This window comes from Triticum aestivum, chromosome 7A (assembly GCF_018294505.1).
Source record: "Triticum aestivum cultivar Chinese Spring chromosome 7A, IWGSC CS RefSeq v2.1, whole genome shotgun sequence".
Classification (NCBI taxonomy): domain Eukaryota; kingdom Viridiplantae; phylum Streptophyta; class Magnoliopsida; order Poales; family Poaceae; genus Triticum; species Triticum aestivum.
Window position 1 is genome coordinate 327,753,549 of NC_057812.1, and position 21,275 is coordinate 327,774,823.

At 47.3% G+C, this 21,275-nt stretch overlaps 1 protein-coding gene across 1 annotated transcript in view; it reads left to right on the plus strand.

The window, feature by feature from the left end:
* Positions 1-21,275, plus strand: part of LOC123154268 (exocyst complex component SEC8) — a 45,597-nt gene that overhangs the window by 14,185 nt on the left and 10,137 nt on the right. Inside the window, exons 12-21 of the mRNA XM_044573039.1 lie at positions 771-838; positions 1,079-1,191; positions 1,281-1,330; positions 5,871-5,971; positions 11,746-11,858; positions 11,943-12,050; positions 14,900-15,088; positions 16,631-16,716; positions 17,189-17,384; positions 17,471-17,548. Coding sequence (XP_044428974.1) covers positions 771-838; positions 1,079-1,191; positions 1,281-1,330; positions 5,871-5,971; positions 11,746-11,858; positions 11,943-12,050; positions 14,900-15,088; positions 16,631-16,716; positions 17,189-17,384; positions 17,471-17,548 — 1,102 coding nt within the window. The remainder of the gene's footprint in view (positions 1-770; positions 839-1,078; positions 1,192-1,280; positions 1,331-5,870; positions 5,972-11,745; positions 11,859-11,942; positions 12,051-14,899; positions 15,089-16,630; positions 16,717-17,188; positions 17,385-17,470; positions 17,549-21,275) is intronic.

A 21,275-nucleotide genomic window follows, 5' to 3' on the forward strand; every position in this document is an offset into this window, starting at 1 on the left:
GCCAGAGAGCTACTACAGCATAAACATGCCAACTACTCCTCCGTTCCTAAATATTTGTCTTTTTAGAGGTTTCAAATAGACTACCACATACGGATGTATATAGACATACTTTAGAGTGTAGATTCACTCATTTTGCTCCGTATGTAGTCAGTTATTGAAATCTCTAGAAAGACAAATATTTAGGAACGGAGGGAGTACTACTCTAGCACAAGCTAGCACAACAAAGATATAATCTTTACATGGCATATGAATAAATGTTCTAATGCAAATAGCACAAGATGGAGTTGTCATTGGAGTTTGTAAATAGCACAAGATAAATCGGATATCCAAAACAGTGCCCAAGCACAGCTGAGCCCTATATCTAAGCCATTCATGTGTGTGGAGATGTGTGCTAGGCACTGTATAAGAGGTTTTATTGGTGATGTCTTTCTTTTCTGTTCTTTGAAAGTTACCGTGCTGTGCAATGAAAAATTATTCCCACCTAAGCCCTCCAATGAAAACTGTCTTTTTTTAGTCTGCATATAAATTTTGTGTGAAGTCAAACTTTGTGTAAGAGGTTAAATTGACCATGAAATTAGGTTTTCATACTATATAACTTTAGTATTGTATATGTTGATATTTAAAAAAAATATAATTTTGGTCAAACTTTGTGTAGTTTGACTTCAAACAAATCTTATATGTGGAGTAAAAAGAAACAGAGGGAGTATTCTTTGACCTCTTAGGTTTGCTTCTCTTTTTACGTCTCTAACTGCTAAACTTTCTTACGTCAGGGATGGATCAGAAGGCCTTTCTTTTGCTTTTCGCGTTACAGATGCAGCAATCTCTGTGCAAAATGAAGGTATGTTCTAACCATATTAATATGTATCATACGGACTCGACGATGTTTCCATCATGCTACATGTCTTTTTCTATTATTTGTAGATGTTACTCTGCTTGCTTTTGCATTTTGGACATTGTTCATGCACGTTAGGTCGTCAGCTAATTACTGCTTTTGCATGGTTTTGCATTCTCTGTTCTATTGTATATGTGCCATATAATGAGTATGTTCAATTCTGATCTATTTCGATCAATGTCATAGGTCAAGGATGGAGAAGAAACCCAGCTGTACCCCAAGAAGGGTATGGAACAGCAAGCATCATACCTGATCAAGGGATTTTCCTAGCTGCATCAGTTTACCGTCCTGTCTTTGAGGTAACCTGGCACATACGTCCCTTGTAACTTGTACGATCCTATGACGGTTTGATTACTTGGTTCATGATGATATTTATTCTATTTTGCAGTTTATGAATAAAATAGGATTGATGCTTCCTCGAAAGTATTCACAACTTGGGTAATGTGCTAAATATTTAATTTTGATTCTGATTCATTTGTGAAATTGTGCACCTGTACTCCTACAGTTACTATTCAGTGTGTACCTTAATGCTGTCTAATAACCTGAGTTATATAGGTTCATTGATGATATGTGGTGTAATGTGTGTGTTTATCATCCCATGTTTCTGACGCCAGCCTTCTTTTTTCCCAGACAGTAGAGTTAGTAGTATCTACTTCCTCCGTTGCTAAATATAAGCCTTTTAAGAGATTCCACTATAGACTACATACGGAGCAAAATGAGTGAACTTATACTTTAAAAGGCGTCTATATACATCCGAATGTAGTCTCTATAGTGGAATCTCTAAAAAGACTTATACTTAGGAACGGAGGGAGTATAAGTAGAGACGAACTTTACGATGTTATTTCTGAATGTTCCTTAGCTTGTATTTAAAGATGCCACAAGCTTAGGCCTTGCCTAACGACCGAGTTATGTTGAAGTTCTTTTCGAGATAAGCTTGACAGATCCATTTGCACCACTAATTTCGAGGCAGCTTACCGTAGATCATCATGCTTGGTCATGCGAAGAAACTCCCCTAAAAGGAACCCTCATATGATTTGCTGGCCAATTTTCTCTCTCTATAAGGACCAGATTCTCCTGGCTTACTTGGCTTACCAGGCTTGTCATGGGACAACACCATCTAAAAGAAGGCTCTTTATTGGACTCTGAGCAATTTATTTTCTTTCGTGATATAAAGAGTTTGTAGTTTGTACAAGCCCTGATAGGACCACACCCGAAGTTACAAGGCAACACAACTAAGCGGTAGGCGCTGCCATGTCTGGAAGCAAAGCCACCAAATCTCTCCTGCCTGCCATCGTCCATTGCGTAGTTTTGCCTTGATCGCTCAAGAAACTGAGATAGGCAGAGCTGAGCGTTGTCAAAGATTATTGCTTTTTGATGCTTCCAAATGCACCATGCCACCAACATGATGATCGAGGACGTGCCTTTTCGTATCGGTGCAGGGATGGATACAGTTCTGTCACCATTCCATGAAGACATCCCTGTAGCAGGGGGTGTGCCGTCGATCGGATCCATGAGAGCACTTAATGCCATACCATGCGCGGGAAGTGATAACCAATGAGGTAGGCCATCGTCTCCTCCAATTGTTCATAGATCACGCATGAAGGTGTGTGCTGCAAGCCTCGATGCGCCAACCGCTTGGCATGTCAACAACGATCCTGGGAAGCTAGTGAATGAAGAACTTGACTCATGGGAGAGATCAAGTCTTCCAGTTCAGCTTCCAACAATTTGCCTCATGGGGGGGTATTGTCGTACAACGCCAAAGGAGGGCATTGTCCGGGACACTCGGCCCACCCAGGCAGAGGGACCTACATGCCCTTATGCAGTTAATGTGGCAGTGGCCGCCGTTTGCTGACGCCTTGCCGTCCTAGAGGAAGCCTCTCAATATCTTGTCAACATGGATCCGGGTCTTGTTCATCTCCGGCATAACTAGCCAGTGCAATGGTATGGCAGGCAGGGCCGACTCGACCAAAGTGAGGCGTCCCTCTTTCGTCATCATGGACACTCCAAGTGGGGAGGCGATCAACGATTCCATGAACCAAGGGCTGCAGTGCCTTGCTTGAGGGCTTCCGGAGTAATGGGGAATCGAGGTACTTGATCGGGAAGGGAGCTAACGAACACTCCATAACTGATGCAGCCTCCAGGCCCTCCCCCTCTGATCACCAATAGGGGACACCGAGCACATTGTGAAGTTGGTGTGCAACCCCAATGCTCGCCCAAAGAGCGCAAGCAAGCTGCGCAGAGTGGGCAACTCCTCCCTATCCTGGTGACAGAAGGTGACAACATTGTCTGCGTAAAGCGAGATGGTAGTCATCAGGCCGCGGGGCGCGAGGCAGCGTGACAGTCCAAACTCTCGGGCCCTAGCGAACAACCTTTGTGCTCGCGTGCTACTAGAGGATAGGAGAATGACAATCCACTCACAGAAGAGAGGGCCAAATAGGGGTTGCCCCAATGAAGGTCGTAGTCGAGCTAGCTGAGGGCCTTGGGATTGAGTGGAGCCCTGTTGTGGGGTCGTCGATCTAAGTAGGTGGAGCTCTGCTGGGTCGCGCACTGTTGTCAAACTGGAGGGTTGGCCAATGGATGGTTCATAGACCGAGGCGTCTGTCCACTCGACGCCCAACATCGAAGCCGCTGGACAATGGACCGTTGCAGACATTCCAACATCTTGCGCGACTTTGAGTGGGCTGCCCATCTGACCAAGCCCCTCACGGTCCATGTACCATAGTCCCCTATGCCTTTGTTCCAGTCCCTATCCACCTTCCAGTCGGCCTGTCCACAATCAAGCACATTCTTCTGTGAACTGTTATCCTACAGTCCACATGGTCAATTAGAGCACTCATAGACAACAGATTGACCGGGAAAGCTGTCACATGTAGGACTGATGATAACTTAATAGCAGTACATATCATATCACTCAAATTCCCTGAAGTCACCTGCAACATGTTTAGAAGCACTAGAGTCTAGAACCCACTCTGGATCAGTCCTATGAGCAGCAATTGTGGCCTTTTCAGTGCCATCTTCATTAGTACAGATAATGCGGGCTGAACTTGTCCTCTCCTCCTCGATGACCGCTGCCTCTCCGACATCCGTGATGTACGTTGTCATGTACATCATGCGAGCCACCCTTGCCAACTCAGTATCTAAGGACGCTTCGGCGGAAACCAGATGTGCACGCAGCACAGCTTCCTCCAAGTCTCTGCTTGCCACATTTCCGCCTCCTCTCAACTCTTCATCTCCTATGTGCCGTCTTCCTTCCTCTGCACCACATGAACATCCATCATCTGACCGCACCGAATCCATGACCCTGACCTCACCACCTGTCATCTTCCTCACTGGCAACCACACTCAGCAGCTCAGCCACACAACAGTAGCAGTCCTTCTCTCCCTCAACCACCAGCAGCAGCAGCACTCAAGTGCAAGCAGCAACAACAGCCTCCTCCTCCTCCTCCTCCTCCGCAAACAGCTGCAGAAGCAGCAACTCGAGCAGCAACAGCACCACAAGCCGCAACAGCACACAATGTTGACCTTGGAGACGCACCTCGGGCCGCTGGTCGTGGCGGCTTGGCTGTGGAGGAGCTAGCGCTCTCTCACTCGTGCCGCTTCTCAGTCTGGCTGCTCACTACTCCCCTTCCTCTGTTCTTCCTCAACTAGGTCAGCCCAATTGGCCTGGGCCACTTGGGCCAGCAATACATGGGCCACACATCCAACACCTTCTGTTAGTTCTGTGCATACAAGTATCTACAACTTGTCCAAAGGCATCACTCCGTAAGTGCACTAGGATTGCTGGTACCAGAAAGTATAACTTCTTTCATAAATCAAGACAAAAGTTTTAAAATGAAATCGAGAGGAGCTTACTTAACTGCAGAAGTGATTTTGTTTAATTAATATTTTTTCTTCACCTATAGCGTGGTGTTATTGAATGACATTTAACTTAGTTTATTGTTCAAGCTTTGACATCTCATCTGCTTGCCATTTATATCGCATTCTTTGTATGTTCATGGTTTCATAGTTTATGTAGTGCCCCTACATAAAAATCAGTTAGCTAGCCTCCTATAAATAATTCATTAATATCGAGCCGGTAAAATAATTTCCCCTACGCAAGAAATCATTTCCAGAGATAAGATCGTAAGTACATAACTGTAATCACTTAAAGACGGCTTGAGGCGCCTGTGCAAGTGTGTAATGTCAACTTGAGCTGCTAAGCAGACACAATGGTATATAGTACATGACGCCAAACCCTAGGAATGATCATACCCTTAACACCTTGAAGTGTTCCAAGAAGACCGTGTGACTCCTTCCCTTTCCCCTCCTCCACAAACTAACACTATTTCTCCTCTGTCGTCCATGAGTCTCCTTTTCTCGTCATGCTCATTGAGTCCTTCATATCTTTCTCCTTCATTATTTTGTGGCTGGTAGGCTGAAGCAAACATGTACCTTGAGAATCTAGACAGGTTCATGACTGTGATGTATTTATTTTATTTGTTTGGAGTTGTGGTTTCCCAAGGGGTTTCCGCTCCCTCGTTTTATGCTCTTAATCAAAAGTTTGACAGGTTCACACCTTCGCAGAGGTGCTGGAGCAGTACTGATTATTTACAGGCAGCATAAAGAATAAGTAAAGTCGATGTAAGGATTGGCTGTTTCAAAATAGTCCTTGGACAAACGATAGGACCTAATTGGCGGTATATCCTGCAGGCTATATCTTTTCTAAAATTTCGAGAATTATTGTCCTTGCACCCCAGTACTCCCTGTATTCTCAACGAGACACCATTTCAGCCCCAGTACTCCCTGTATTCTCAACAAGACACCGTTTCAGAACATATGCGACAAGTCTTCCAAAATTTAACCATGTAAACAGAAGTTTTTTCATTCGCCACATGGAAATGATATTAGCGGACCGAAAGCCTTCCCAATCATCTATGCTGTAGAGTACTTTTGAATTAGTAGAATCTTAGGTGACATTTTAGACTTGAACTTTGTGCAGGAATGATGGCTTATTGGCTTTTGTGAACAACTTCTTGAAGGAGCACTTCTTGCCAGCAATATTTGTAGACTATAGAAAATGTGTTCAGCAGGCTATATCTAGTAAGTCAACTACTTCCCACCAATAGATAGCGAGTGTGATCTACTCTTTATCTATTGCTATGCTGCATGAAAGGACTACAACATAAGTCGGTGAATCACCAATTTAAACATGAAAACCGATGTATTTTGTTGTGAACATGATGGAGATTCTGGTCAGAGATTGAGAAACTACTAGCAGCCAAAGAACAAGACAGCCTGTTATTTTGACCTTACAATTTTATACACATGTAGAGTTATTAGAATACATTTATTAGTTTGGGCTTTCCACAACGAAAATTCATCTAAACTTGTCCAATAATTCACTTTAGTCACTGAACTTGGAATGGTCTTTTGTCTTTTACTGATTGGCATACGTATTTTCCTGATATGGCATAATTTGACCACGTTTGGCCTAGATGAGTTGGGATGTTTCTCAAGGTTATTTTTGCAAAATCCGAAAAACTGAAGGGGAACAAGTTGACCAGTCAGGCTGCTTTGCGCTGCTCCTGTGAGAGATAGGAAAAGGCAGGTGTTCTGTCAACACCCCCAGGCGGGCTCAACTGCGTCGCTTTCTTCGCCCCAGCGCGGCGTACAAGCAGCAGCAACTCAGGATTGGAGCCTCCAGTCGTCGCCTCTTTCCTAGTCCCCCCCCCCCCCCCCCCCCTAAATTGACATGCGGCTGTAGCCTGACAACATCTACAAGTTTGGTAGTCACGTGGCGTGTGGCGTATAACTTCCTAGTAGTGTTTGTCTTCTGCAGGACCAGGTTCCTGGAGGGCGACACAGGGGGGGGGGGACAACAGTTCGCGGAATAGCGACTAGTCCGTGCCATCCAACAGGGTTGGTTCACCAGCATGCGTGCCTCCATGAGGTGCGACATCAGTACATCCGGGTGTAGGCACTGGTATCGGCGGCGGGTTAGCTATGAGTTGTGCGTTGCTGCTGTCGTGCAATCACATGTGCTTGTGCCGCGCGTGCACAACCGCCATGGACACGTACCTGTTGTACGAGGCCACGTGTGGCCCCGTGTCTTGTTCTCTTGATTGAAGCAACTGTTTGCCATTTGCGGTAGGAAAATCAATCTGCTGGCGTCGGCAAGCTTGATCGTGTTACACTGTTACTGCATCATGCCGAAACATATCCGCTTGCGCACGTTATGGTTTGTTCAGTTAGCCGGAGTAAAAGTTAAGTTTTATCGCCCTATTTCCTTCATCGCCGCCGTCGACGTCGGACAGCTGCTCTAAGATAGCACAACCTTAATCTCATCCTGATCTCCGCTCCCTGCACACCTCTTAGTATCGGTGATGTGTGGACCATGTTAGCTGTTAGCGTTATATTATGTTCCATGTATATATTTTCCCTGTTGTATGAGGGGTTTCCTGCACATGTGTGTGTGTGTGTGTGTACTGGCCATTGGCCCCTAGGAAATACAAGTTGCATATGTCCTAACATGGCACTAGAGCATAGGTCAATTTTTTTGCACGTGCAACTTGTGCTTTGATCCATCGCTTCGGTGGGTGCTGCTGTCGCCTGACACCGGCCGCTGTCTCTAGCCGAGCTATTGTGTGCTTCTCCACCCCGCAAGTCAACGCCCACTCGTCCACCTCGCAGGTCCAAGCCTTTTCAGTCGTTGCTGCTCTTCCTGCCGCCATGTGACATCGGCCATAATCTCTGGCTGGGTACCGTCTGCTTGCTCGTCCACCCCGCACGTCCAAGCCCACATCAACGTCACGCGTTCATTTCGCAAGTCCAAGCCCCCGTTAACGCCGGTCTGCCTCTGGCCGTGCTACGCTAGTGTGAAAAGCTTCGACTGACTCCTTCGCCAAGAAAACAAATTTGAGATTACAAAAAGCGTGAGTAGTAACTTTTATAATGTCGATCCACCAAGGATACCATGAGTCATTCCTCTACAAAACTTTTCACATGAGTATTACTCTGACCATGTTTGTTACAAAGAAGTTTCAGAAATTTTTAACTCTTTTTGATTTTTCTAAAATTGTTTTTCCATTTTGGGTGCATTGGCCCCCATGTTCCAAAGATCCACGTCAGGTTTTTCTCTGGCTAGTTACTATATTATAGTACCAGTTACTATATTATAGTGACCGGATGAATGACACTGTACTGCAAACTAAGTTATATAAATTTGGTAACTAAGGGTATATAAATCCAGTAAGTAAATGAATGACACTGTGTTCTTTGCACCGCTGATTGGGAGGACGCGCACACAGCGGATGCCACCTTCGATGCCTTGCGGCTATGGTGTCGGACCACGCCCCGTTGCTGCTGGACCGCTCGCCCATGCCCACCTCACACCGGCGGTTCCATTTTGAGGAATACTGGCTACGCTTGGACGGATTCCATGATGTGTTGACCGCGGCCTGGGGCGCTACGCATCACGTCGATCCCTTCCACCGGCTCATGCTCCGGCTACAGGCAACGGCGGCTAGCCTCACTAGCTGGAGCTCCAGGTCTACGGGCAACATCAAGGCCAAGCTGGCGATATCACGGGAGCTCATCTCACGCTTCGACCAAGCCCAGGAATCGCGCAACCTCTCGCCACCGGAGGCCTGGCTCCGCAAGCAGCTCAAGATATCCTACCTTGGGCTCGCATCCATGGAGCGCACGATCGCCTGCCAACACTCCCGCATCGCCAACCTCAAGGACGGCGACGCCAGCACCAGTTTTTTCCACCGGCAGTGCTCGTTCCGTCGGCAGAAGAACCACATCTACAGCCTGGCCGTGGACGACAGGGTGCTCACGGACCACACTGACATGGCCGAGGCGGCCTTCGCCCATTTCAAGGCCTTGCTTGGCACGGCGACCGCCCGGGAACAGTCACAGCTCATCGAGCCGACCGACCTCGCCGACCTTGATGCGCCGTTCAGCGCCGAGGAGATTTGGGAGGCTGTCAAGCGCCTCCCCGCCCGCAAGGCGCCAGGCCCAGACGGGTTCACAACAGAATTCCTACACGCATGCTGGACAACCATCAGGCAGGATTTCCTTGACGTGTTCCAGCAACTATATGACTTGCGAGGAAGGGGGTTCTACAAGCTGAACCAAGCATTGCTGACGCTGCTGCCAAAGAAAGCCGACGCCCAGGGGCTGCGCGACTACCGACCGATCTGCCTGATACACCTTGTGGCCAAAATCTTCGCCAAGGTGCTCTCGATCCGCCTCGGTGCCAAACCAAGCATTGCTGACGCTGCTGCCAAAGAAAGCCGACGCCCAGGGGCTGCGCGACTACCGGCCGATCTGCCTGATACACCTTGTGGCCAAAATCTTCGCCAAGGTGCTCTCGATCCGCCTCGGTGCCAAGCTGGACAACCTGGTTAGCCGCAACCAAAATGCTTTCATCTCGGGAAGGAGCTTGCACGACAACTATGTCCTTGTCAAGCAGTCACTCAAGCTGCTGCACCAACTGGGAGCTCCGAGAGTCATGCTCAAGCTTGACCTCGCGCGCCTTTGATTCCCTGTCATGGCCATTCCTCTTTGAGGTTTTACGCCAATACGGATTCGGGAACAGATTCTTGGAGTGGACGGCCATCCTCCTGTCGCACGCGCATCCTCCTGAACGGCGAGCCCCCCCCCCCCCCCCCCCCCCCCCATATGGCACCAGCAAGGGCTCCGGCAGGGCGACTCCATGTCCCCGTAGCTCTTCGTGCTCGCCGTCGACACCCTGGGACGGCTCCTACGACGCGCACATAGCCTGGACATCCTGCAGCCACTACACCCACGGCGCCACATCCCGGCGATCTCCCTCTACGCCGACGACGTCATGGTCTTCTGCCACGCCACGGCGGACGACACCACTGCGATCAGGGAGATCCTCGCCTTGTTCGTCAGGGCCTCCGGCCTGAAGGTGAACTTCACCAAGAGCTCCGCCACCATCTTGCACGGCGACCAAGCAGCCACGGAGATGATCGCGCACCTCGGCTGCCCGGTGGCGACTCTCCCCATCACCTACCTCGGCATCCCCCTGTCCACGCGCCGCCCATCTGCCGCCCAGCTACAACCCACGGTAGATGCGGTCGCCGCGCGCCTACCGGCCTGGAAGGCCTGGCTGATGACTAAAACCGGGCGCCTCGCGCTGGTCAAGTCGGTCTTGTGTGCCATCCTTGTGCACTAACTGCTTGCGTTCGCGCCCCCCCCCCTCCCCCCCTCCCCCCAAAAAAAACCTCAAGCAGATCGAGAAGATTCAGCGCGGTTTCCTTTGGGCTGGACGTGCCGCTGCCAATGGCGGACACTGCCACGTGAACTGGAACAGAGTTTGCCGCCCCATCGAGCTTGGGGGCCTGGGCGTGCGAGACCTCGAGCGTGCCGGTCTCGCCCTGCGACTACGCTGGTTATGGTTCTCCAGAACGGGCCCGGAGTGAGCATGGCAAGGGCTAGACCTTCAATTCTCGCCCACGGAACGAGCCCTGTTCTGGGCATCCACATTCACGGTCATTGGGAATGGGCAGATCGCCCTGCTCTGAGAGGACCGATGGATCGGTGGCCAGTCCGTGCGCGAGCTCATGCCTAACCTCTACGGCTGCATCCCCAAGCGACGACGGACGACAAGAACCGTGGCGGACGGACTCAATGGCAACTCCTGGGACGCGACATCCAAGGCAACCTCGGCCTCCACGAGATTGGTCAGTATCTACAGCTCTGGCAGATCATGCAGCGCACCGAGCTCTCCACCACACCGGACAGGTTGATCTGTAGATGGACGGCGAGCGGCACCTATTCCGCGCAGTCCTGTTACACGGCCACCTTCCATGGATCAACGGGCTGCCATTCCTGGAAGCTAATCTGGAAGTGCTGGGCGCCGCCGCGAGTCAAGTTCTTCCACTGGTTAGCCAACCAGGACCGCTGCTGGACGGCAGAGAGGCTGGCTCGCCACGGTCTCCAACATCATCCCCGCTGCCTCCTATGTGACCAGCAGCCGGAGACAATGCAACATCTGCTGCTGGAATGCCCCCTAGCCCGACAGGCATGGCATGAGACCCTGGCCTGGCTACGCATACCGGCCCCGATCCCAACACAGGAACTGTCGCTTACGGACTGGTGGAACCATGCCAAGGAAGACACGCCGCTGACCCTTCGCAAGGCCCTGAAATCTGTCGCGCTGCTCGTGCCTTGGATGGTCTGGAAGCACAGGAACAGCTGCGTCTTCGACAATGCAACGCCATCCCTTAACGCGCTCCTAGATAGCATTCAGGACGAGGCCCGCTCATGGGCGGCAGCCGGGGCACCTGGCCTCCGACTTGTGCTGCCCCAAACCTGGGACGTACATTAATTCACCTGCTGTAACCCGCACATCCTAGGATGTCTGTAACTGAACACCCCCCCCCCCCCCCCCCCCCCCGCCCTCTTTTCAATGAAAAGAAACGCAAGGCTTTTGCGTTTTCTCGAAAAAAGTAAGTGAAATTAATGTCGTAATTACTGACAAAAAAATGTTGTCAAAACATACAACACGGGATGTAGTTTTAAAGATCTCGCGGCAATGAAGCCAATGATAGAACGGATCATCAATCGGGTTGATGGTTTAAGAGATAAAAGTTTATAGTGTAGTCTCCCACAGAAGACACTGAGGGCACGCCCCCCACATAACACAGTCCAACATTAAATCATCCTTTACACGATATCATGACCCTATTGTGCATCAGAAGTGCGCTTAAACATTGTGTCGAATTTGGTGTCCAAAACTATGTTTGCATGTATGGTGGCTGGCTGGTTGGCTGGCTGCAGTAACCTATTCCTGAAATTTTCATCCTTGCACATTAGAACAACTTTATTATGTCGTTTGGCAGGTCCAGCAGCATTTAGACCACGTGTAAATGCAACCTCAGTATATAGCTCACTAGTGGAGAATGGCCGCCCTGTACTACAAGGGCTTCTGGCTGTTGATATAATTGCCAAAGAGGTAATGCCTTAGTAATTGAAACATGGATTTTCTTTCAACTCTTAATTGTACTTAATAATATTTATTCTCTCATTGTCTCCTTAGGTTCTTGGTTGGGTTCAATTGATGCCGATCTATGCTGCTGAGCTTGTTGAGTATGTTCGCACCTTTCTGGAACGTACACACGAAAGATGCCGGGCATCATATATGGAGGTATAATTATGCACTTGTCTGTTGGTTTCAGGAACATGCAATTCTTATATGTGAATTAAATCTACTACTTTTATGTTCTAATTATATGGCAGGCTGTATCCTTATCTTCTTCTTCTTCTAATTCTGCTGACTTGAAATACAAACTAATAAGTGTGCACTTCTGAAACTCGGCTGCCGAGCTGTATATCCCACATCTGTTTGGTTTAGACGAGACCCATAGATATGGACAGTCAACTTTAGATGTGGAACATTGATGTCATTGTGAGATCATTGTGGCTAGCAGCTAGCCTTGCACAGAGAGGAAATGTCATTCTGAAACCCAGGCAACACAAAGTATGCATGCCAAATTGATGAGGAACAATAGATGAGAAAAAAGAAGAAGAAAGAAAAACACATGCCAGATCTGTTTAGCTACTTCTAGATGCTTCCAGTCTAGTGTAGTATTTCTTTTCTTTACCCTACCTGCTGTTTCTAGAGTTCTCTAGTTATAAGTAGCTGTGAATAGAATGGTGAATCCTAAATAATGTTTCCTAGAGTGTTCCGAGTGTTCCAGCTATAAGTAGAAGTATGTGAAGGCTTCCCAAAGCCCTATAAGGGCCCGTTTGCTTCACAGGATTTCTACACATTCCTAAGGAATTGTGAGTTCCATGGTTTCTTTTTCCTTTGTTGCGTTCTTTTCAAAGGAATCTGCTACAGTAGATCATAGGAAATGATTCGTAACAGTGTTGATTCCATAGGAATAAACACATCTACTCTGATCACTTTTTTGGCGGAAGCCCGAGGCTGCCCTCCTGACGAGCTGAGTAAAATATGCTGTCATAGAGTTGAGGTGTGAGAGAAGAATGCCTATATGCGAATAAAAAAATTCTCATAGATACTGTTGCTGCCTGACTATTACTAGTACGACCTCTGGTGGCCCATCCGATATTCCGAACGCACAGCCATTGTTTCTTTCCTCTGTTTCAATTCCTCCGTATTGTACTTACAAGGAACCCCTGTTCCTACACTTTTTTACTTTCCTATGCTTCATAATCCTCTGAAGCGAACGGGGCTTAAATAGAGGTCCTCACCTCTACTTTGGAACCAGACTATGTACCCACTACCTATAATAGAACTTGTTGTTCTTATCTAAGATCTTGGAGTAGATCTTGTGCCCTAGGAGTTCTGGATTGAACTCTTGCTGCCCTATCGGCCTACATTCGCCTCTAGAGCGATATCTAGCACAGCACGTTGAAGCTGTTCCTTCAACACTTGTGCTGTACACATTGTAGCAGCAAGGTGGAGTTGCTCCTCCACAACCTTTGTGCTGCTTCACAAATCCATAGATCCTGGAAAGCAACAACTTCAAGAATGATTCATAGTTACCGGATTCGCTCAAACCATCGTCGAACTCTGATCTAGATCAATTGTAGATTGGGGTTTGAATTCATTCGATTCGCACCTGATTTGCTGTCTGATTTGTGATTGGAGGACGAACAAACAGGAACTTGGGTGTCCCTCGTGTCCTCATTGTTGCTGCCTGATGTGGCACCTCTGTTGCTGCTGCAACTCTGCTATCATCGCAATTAATTGCAGACGAGATGGGAGTAGCAGTCAACCAGGAGCAGCCTGGACGTGCTGTTGGGAGGAGATGGGAGGGAGCTGCAGCCAGCATGGAGCAGCATCGAGATGGCACTGGAAAAGGTGGGAGCAGGCAGCAGCAGTAAAGTAGAAGGAGCAGCAGGGCGTGTGGCTTGGCTGGAGGAAGGAAGTGAGGAGTGGTGGCTGGTGGTTTTGGTTTCAGCTTCTAAAGGAGTTAGGGCAGAAATGAGGAGGGGATTAATTTGAATGGAGGTCACTATCTGAGCGTCCAATTGTTCTTGGGAGTGGCACTAGCTGAGCCAGCCGAACTGCCTGATGGGTCGTTTCTTTCTATATCTTTTATTTCTTAAAATGTATTTCATCTTTGATTCACAAATAGAACAGAATCTCGAATCCCATGCAATCGATTTGTGAATCCTACGCCTAATTCACGAATCGGAGATGTATACCCCCTGTCAATTCGATTCATGGAAATTGGTGAATCGTGAATCATGAATCCAAATTGCAAACTGAGAGAATCTGGTAACTGTGGAGTGATTATTGGTTAGTGGACATGTCAAAAGAACTGCCGTGCCATGGCACAGGGCAATTCTTCCACCTCCAATGCATGCGATTGATGCGTCCAAGCATATCCTCGTGAACCCTCTTAAGCACCAATTGCCATAAGCCTTTGTGGTGTCCTCTTCATTTTGTAATTGCAAGTACTCCCAAAAGACTGCAACCACAGCTTTCACCATTCTCCATAAACTCAATATGGTCGTGCTCTCTGACCTGAATGATCTCATCAATAGAATCAGCTGGGCCACCATATGTGATCACATTTACGCACGCAAGTTCCCCAGCCGCATTTCTTTTCTGCTTGAAGTATGGGTCATGGGCCTGTATAGCGTTTTCAATGTGCAAGTACAGCTCCATAATCATCTGGAACCATTCACGGAAATTTCAGCCTGCCACGGGTAGTTCGAGGATAGGGGTGGGAATGTTCACACCTTATATGGAGGTGGTCAAATCAGCAGGCAAAGCAAGTGTCTTTTGCAATGTCTACATTTAACGTTCGTACTAGTAACTCATGGCTAACAACTAATCTTATTGGGTGAGTTCTGCTAGCAATTTTCTAAGCAATCACAGCTTACTTTGATGCAGTGATGCTCTTGTAGCTCAACTCCGTTGGTGCTAAATTAATAAAAACAAGTCCCTTTTTTTGCAGTCCAAGTGTATTTCTACTCTCTGTTTTCTCCATGATCCTTTTATATTCTGGCAAAATGCAGGCTGTTCTTGAGAAACAAAGTTATATTCTCCTCTCACGGAGTGATGTTGAAAGTTTAATGCGCCTGGACCCTGCAAATGCTTCTTTGCAAAAGTCTTTCGGTCAACTTGATAACGACATTCCAGATGCAGGAATTGAAGTGGAGATTGAACTAAGTGACCTCCTATTGGATATGTGCCCGATAAAACAGGTATGTTTTGTCACGTTCAAACTTTTTAGTACTTATGCATTTTCCTTTTTTTGGTGTGGGTGTGTGTGTGTGGGGGGGGGGGGGTGGAGGGGTGTGAATTTGCATGCACATGCATTTTAATCCATAAGTTATGTGCTATTATTCTGCTAGTCAATATATTTTTATGGTTTTTTTCTCCTGAGGCATGCACTAACAGGTTCCAGTTGTTGATGTTAGAAGAAGATATACACCACAATTCTAGTTTGATCATGTCTTGAAAGCTGATAATGTTCTAGACTTTTGGCTGATACGCCTTATCTTCAAAAGCTGACAATGTTACCAGATTCGCAGTCTGCTCAATTCGCAATTTGTGATCCATCACTTTCTACGAATTGGATTCGGATTCGAGGGGGGTATACATCTCTGGTCCGCGAATCTGATAACCGATTCATGAATCAGATTACTCTGATTCAGTAGCTCCCCATTTGGTAGTCCGATTAGTTACGCTTAACAAGTTCTAAAAGTGATGAGACATTTTCTCTTAAATAGAAAACCAAAATTGCTGCTAATCTAGAAAGCCCACTTCGGCCCAATAGCTACTTCACATGGCCTACCTTTCTAGGTATTGCCTCTTGTAGAATGTGGAGAAGGAGCGTACCAGCAGTGAGCATGTCCTGGAGTGAGGGTCAGACAAATGAGAGAAAGGGATTCTGGATTTGAATGAATGAGAGATGGAATAGAATAGAACAGGAGAAAAGAGAGGACAAAGATGCATGCAGTGTTTTGTTTTTAACTGGTTGTACAGACTCACGTGTCTTGTCTGATACGGAGTATTATATAATGAAGATGTACTCTTCTCTCTCAATTACATGTGGGGGCAAGATTGTATGAACCTACACGCCATTGCCTTCTTATCATTCGTGCTGATGTACACTGGTTCTATATATTTTAGTACTGAAAGATAGTCGGAGATGACCAATTTCACACGTTGATTTGATTTGATGTTTACCTTCTCTACTCTGTTCCGAAGATCTCTGCATATATCTCTAAGCATCTGTGTGGCTGAGGAGCTCAATCACATGCACAAAATACAGTCTCATATAAGATACATACTTATACATACTCCCTCCGTCCGGTGAAAAGTGTACGTTTGGATTTAAAATTTGTCCGCAAAAGAGTATACTTCTAGCTTCCCAATGCACTTGAAAGTAGGAAAAAAATGCTTCTCTCTCATCACACGGTAATCAAGACCAATAACATTCTACACATATGGTCTTAATTTCTACATGCACTTAGCTCATTGGAGGTTGGGTAATTAAAGAGGAGAGAGATGGTGGCTTGCACCTTTCCAATGCACTTTTTACTTCACTCCATAGTTTGTCCTAAAATTTCTATATGTACACTTTTCACCGGACGGAGGGAGTAATATTTACTGTGGAAGGGACAAGTTGAACTTTTTTATTTCAAGAGGCGTTATTATAGTCCTGAAATGTGAGAGACATTGGGCAGTATATGATTATAATATTTTCATGCTAATTGTTAACTGTTATTCTTGGTATGCAGGAAAACTTGATCCATGATGACCAGAAATTGATATTGCTGGCATCTCTTAGCGACTCCTTAGAATATTTAGCAGATTCAGTTGAAAGGTAAACCTATTGTTTCACTCGTTTAGCTACCCATCTTGTTGAACTACAGTACTATTCCACTGATATCCACTAGAGGGGCAAATAGGGTAGATTCAGTTAGTGCACTAGAACATTGTGCGAATATGAAGCATCAACACATTCCAGCTATAGTATACATCTGATTCCAGTCGCACCCTATTAAAGAATACTCCCTTCGTCCCACAATATAAGTTATTTTTGCAAGCTACATTGTGGGACGGAGGGAGTAGTTAGCAATCATATACTCCCTCCGTCCCAAAATATAAGAACGTTTTTGACACTAGTGTAGTGTCAAAAACGTTCTTATATTATGTGACGTTCTTATATTATGGGACGGAGGGAGTAATACTTAATCCTTTTTGCTGATCTTCTTGGTTGTATCATCGCTTACGATCTGTCATCGCGAGAATTCCTGTGCTGCATGCTTATGGTTTTGCCTCCTTTGAACTTTCAGGCTTGGTGAGTCATTTATAAGTCCATCCACCATCTCAGAAAACAAAAGTGACATACACCAAAGTCACCGTACTCGCACAACTAGTGCAATTCCGAAAAGCCTTGCGTCTCTTGCTAATGAGTACAGAAGGCTAGCAACCGATTGTGTTAGAGTCTTGAGATTGGAAATGCAGTTGGAGACAATATATCACATGCAGGTAATAGTACTCAAGTTTCTGATGGTATTACTCTGTTGTTATTGATGGATTTATCGCATGTCAATAATTTTCTTGCAAACATTCAGGAAATGACAAAAAGAGAATATGTAGAAGATCAAGACGCTGAAGATCCTGATGACTTCATCATCTCTCTTACAACTCAGGTAGGCCAGCCCACGTTAGTATTGTTAGGAATGCAACTTAGTATTATCAGGAGGCAAAAGCCATCATATATGCATGTACAGAGAAGGCCAAAGGCCAGAATGCAAAAGGCCAAAGGTCACCATAAATATAACTCTTAACACCCCCCTCAAACTCATGGTGGATCCATAACACTGAGTTTGGAAAGACAAAATCCATGTTGCGCTCTAGTCTGGGCCTTCGTGAAGCCCGCTAGCTGTAACTCGGAAGGCACATACTGAAGAGCAATAACATGGTCCTGCACACCAGTGCGCACAAAGAAAGCATCAACACCAATATGCTTGGTAAGCTCATGTTTCACTGGGTCCCGCGCAATACTGATAGCACCCGTACTGTCTGACAAGAGTGTAGTAGGTGTAGTAACAGCAACACCAAAATCCTCAAGTAACCAGCGTAACCAAGTTACCTTTGTAGTGAGAAGAGCCATAGCTCGCAACTCAGCTTCTGCGCTCGAACGGGAAACTGTAGTCTGTTTCTTCGTCTTCCAGGCAATGATAGAACCACCAAGAAAGACACAGTAAGCAGAAAGAGAACGACGATTCGAAGGATCACTAGCCCAGGTAGCATCTGAATAGGCCTGGAGCTGTAACGAGCTGGAACGAGGAAAGAAGAGACGACGAGAGATAGTGCCACGAAGATACCGTAGAACACGAAGAAGGTGACTATAGTGAACAGAAGTGGGAGAAGAAACAAACTGACTCGGGATATGGACATGATAGGAGATATCCGGACGAGTGACAGCGAGATAGACAAGACTCCCAACAAGATGACGATAACGAGTCGGATCAGACAAGGGCTCACGATCAGAAGCACGAAGTTGAACATTAAGCTCCATAGGAGTCTCAACAGTGCACTCATCGCTAAGAGCCGCACGAGCAAGAAGATCTTGGATATACTTTTCTTGGGAAATAAAAAAAGCCATCAGAGGTGGAAGAAATCTGAATCCCAAGAAAGTAACGAAGTGGACCAAGATCGGACATAGAAAACTGCTCGTTGAGACGGGCCTTGACAAAGGCAATGTACTCAAGATCGTCGCCGGTGATGATCATGTCATCAACATATAGAAGAAGAGTGCGACCACGAGCAGAAAGGTGGACAAACAACGCTGGATCATGAGCACTGGGTGAAAAACCGACTGCAGTGACCACCGAGGCAAAACGCTCAAACCAAGCGCGGGGGGGGGGGGGGGGGCTTGCTTAAGGCCATAGAGAGAGCGACGAAGACGACAAACCATGCCATCAGGAATTGAATACCCATGTGGTGGCTGCATATAAACTTCCTCACGCAACTCAACATTAAGAAAGGCATTCTTAACATCAAACTGAGACACGGACCAGTGGCGAACAGAGGCCACAACGAGAAGTGTGCGAACAGTGGTCATATGGGCCACAAGACGAGCTTTATAACGCTCAAGAGAACCATCAGAGCGAGTCTTAATCTTATAGACCCACTTACAAGTGATGGGACGAACACGAGGAGGAAGAGAAACCAGATCCCACGTGCTGGTGCGCTCAAGGGCAGCAATCTTCTTTGCCATGGAAACTGCCATTCAGGATGAACAACGGCATCTCGATAAGAAGTCAACTCAACAACGGTAGAAAGACCATAGTGAGAAGGAGAATATCGATCAGGGGGTGGACAAGGCCGAGAACAAAGACCATAAGTCGGCCGAGAGGAGGAAGAAGACACATCAGAAGTAGAGGGCACATCAGTAGACTCATCCACAACACGTCGACGACGAGTATAATGGAAAGGGAAGGAGGGGAGAGGTGAAATCACTGGAGGTGGAGACGGGGAATGTATCGGTGATGAAGGTGGAGAAGAGGAAGGTATCGGTGATGAAGGTAGAGAAGAGGAAGGTATCGGTGATGAAGGTGGAGAGTCATGCGATGAGGGAGGAGAAGAAACCATAGGCGAGGACGGCGTCGGATCTGCAACAGCGGGACGAGGAGTAGGAATACTGGGCACTGACGGGGGTGTATCCGGAAACGTAAGAAAAGAGATGTCCTCTGTGGAAAAGGCTGAGGAGGATGGACGCGGGTAGTAGGGACGAGACTCTTCAAAGGTGACATCTCGGGATATACGCATCTGACGACCGACAGGATCCCAACACCGATAGCCCTTATGCTCGTCACTGTATCCGAGAAAGACACATTCAACAGATTGAGCGGTCAGTTTGGTGCGTTCACGAGGGGCAAGCAAAACATAGCAAACACAACCAAACAATCGAAGGGCCGAATAATCAGGAGAACGACTAGAAAGACGTTCAAGAGGAATACCACCCTGCAGAGCAGCAGATGACTGAATATTGATGAGATAGGTGGAAGTGGTAACAACCTCAGCCCAGAAGTGAGGTGGAAGAGAGGCGGTGATCATCATCGCACACGCGTCTCAAGAAGGTGACGATGCTTGCGCTCAGCCACACCATTCTGAGCATTAACAGCACGACGAGAACTGAGCAAGAGTACCCTGCTCGGCAAGGAATCCTCGCAGCGCATGGGAGATATACTCACCAGCTGAATCTGCGCGAAAAACACGAATATGGGTGGAAAACTGGGTATGAACCATGGCAGCAAATTTTTTGTATATAGATAAGACCTCACTACTAGAAGACATGAAATAGATCCAAGTCTACCGAGAAAAATCATCTATAAAGATAATATAGTAGCGATGACCCCCTTTCGAAGTGAAGGGAGCCGGACCCCACACATCAGAGTGAACGAGATCAAAAGGGCGCTCAGACACTGACTCACTGTGAGGATAGGGTAGCTGAATCTATTTGCCAAGCCTACAACCTAGACAATCCAACGAAGCGTTACCGGATACAGACCCCATAACACCGCGATGAACCAAAGACGAGAGTCGAAAACCACATAAATGGCCTAGACAATGATGCCACTGCTGAAAAGAGCTGGTAGATGCAGCAGCATGGACGGTGAGACTGGCGGCGGTGGCAGCGGAGGGAAGACGAAGCCAGTCAAGCTTCCAGAGACCATTAGAGCGTCGAGGCCATCACCAAGCAGAGCGCCTGTGCGACGATCCTGAACAGAACACGAATCAAAGTAGAGAATGTCCCTACAACTAGAGTCAACAATCTGACCACCAGATATGAGCTGCATGGTAAGTCGAGGAACATGAGCTACAGAGGGAACATGAAATGAAGAAGTGCTTAGAGTGCCTCGACTAGCTACAGGGAGGGGAGTGCCATCAGCCGTAAGAACGCGAACAACAGACTCAACAGGCCGAACGGAGGTCAAAGTAGAAGAATCATAAGTCATATGAAAAGATGCTCCGGTATCAAGAATCCATGGGGATGTACCTGAATGGGTTGAAGGTGGTTTCTCATTGCTAGAAGAGTCAGTCAGGAACCTTCAGAAACTGTCGGTGAAGAATCCCAAGCATCAAGCAGGCATCGCAGTTGTGCAATCTCACGTGCAGACAACGACACAGTAGAAGAGGTCGAGGTAGAAACACTTGTCGACGATGAGCAGTCGCCACCACCCGTGGAAGCCACATGTAGAGTCGATGGAGAGTAGCGAGTCGACGCAGATCCATCAACGCCATGCACGGAACCCGCGAGAGGAGTCGACGTAGGGCGACAATCACCAAGTGCGGAAGTCGTGGGAAGAGCCGATGAAGAACGACCAACACCATGCAGAGAAGCGGCTAGAGGAGGCGGTGCAGCTGTGA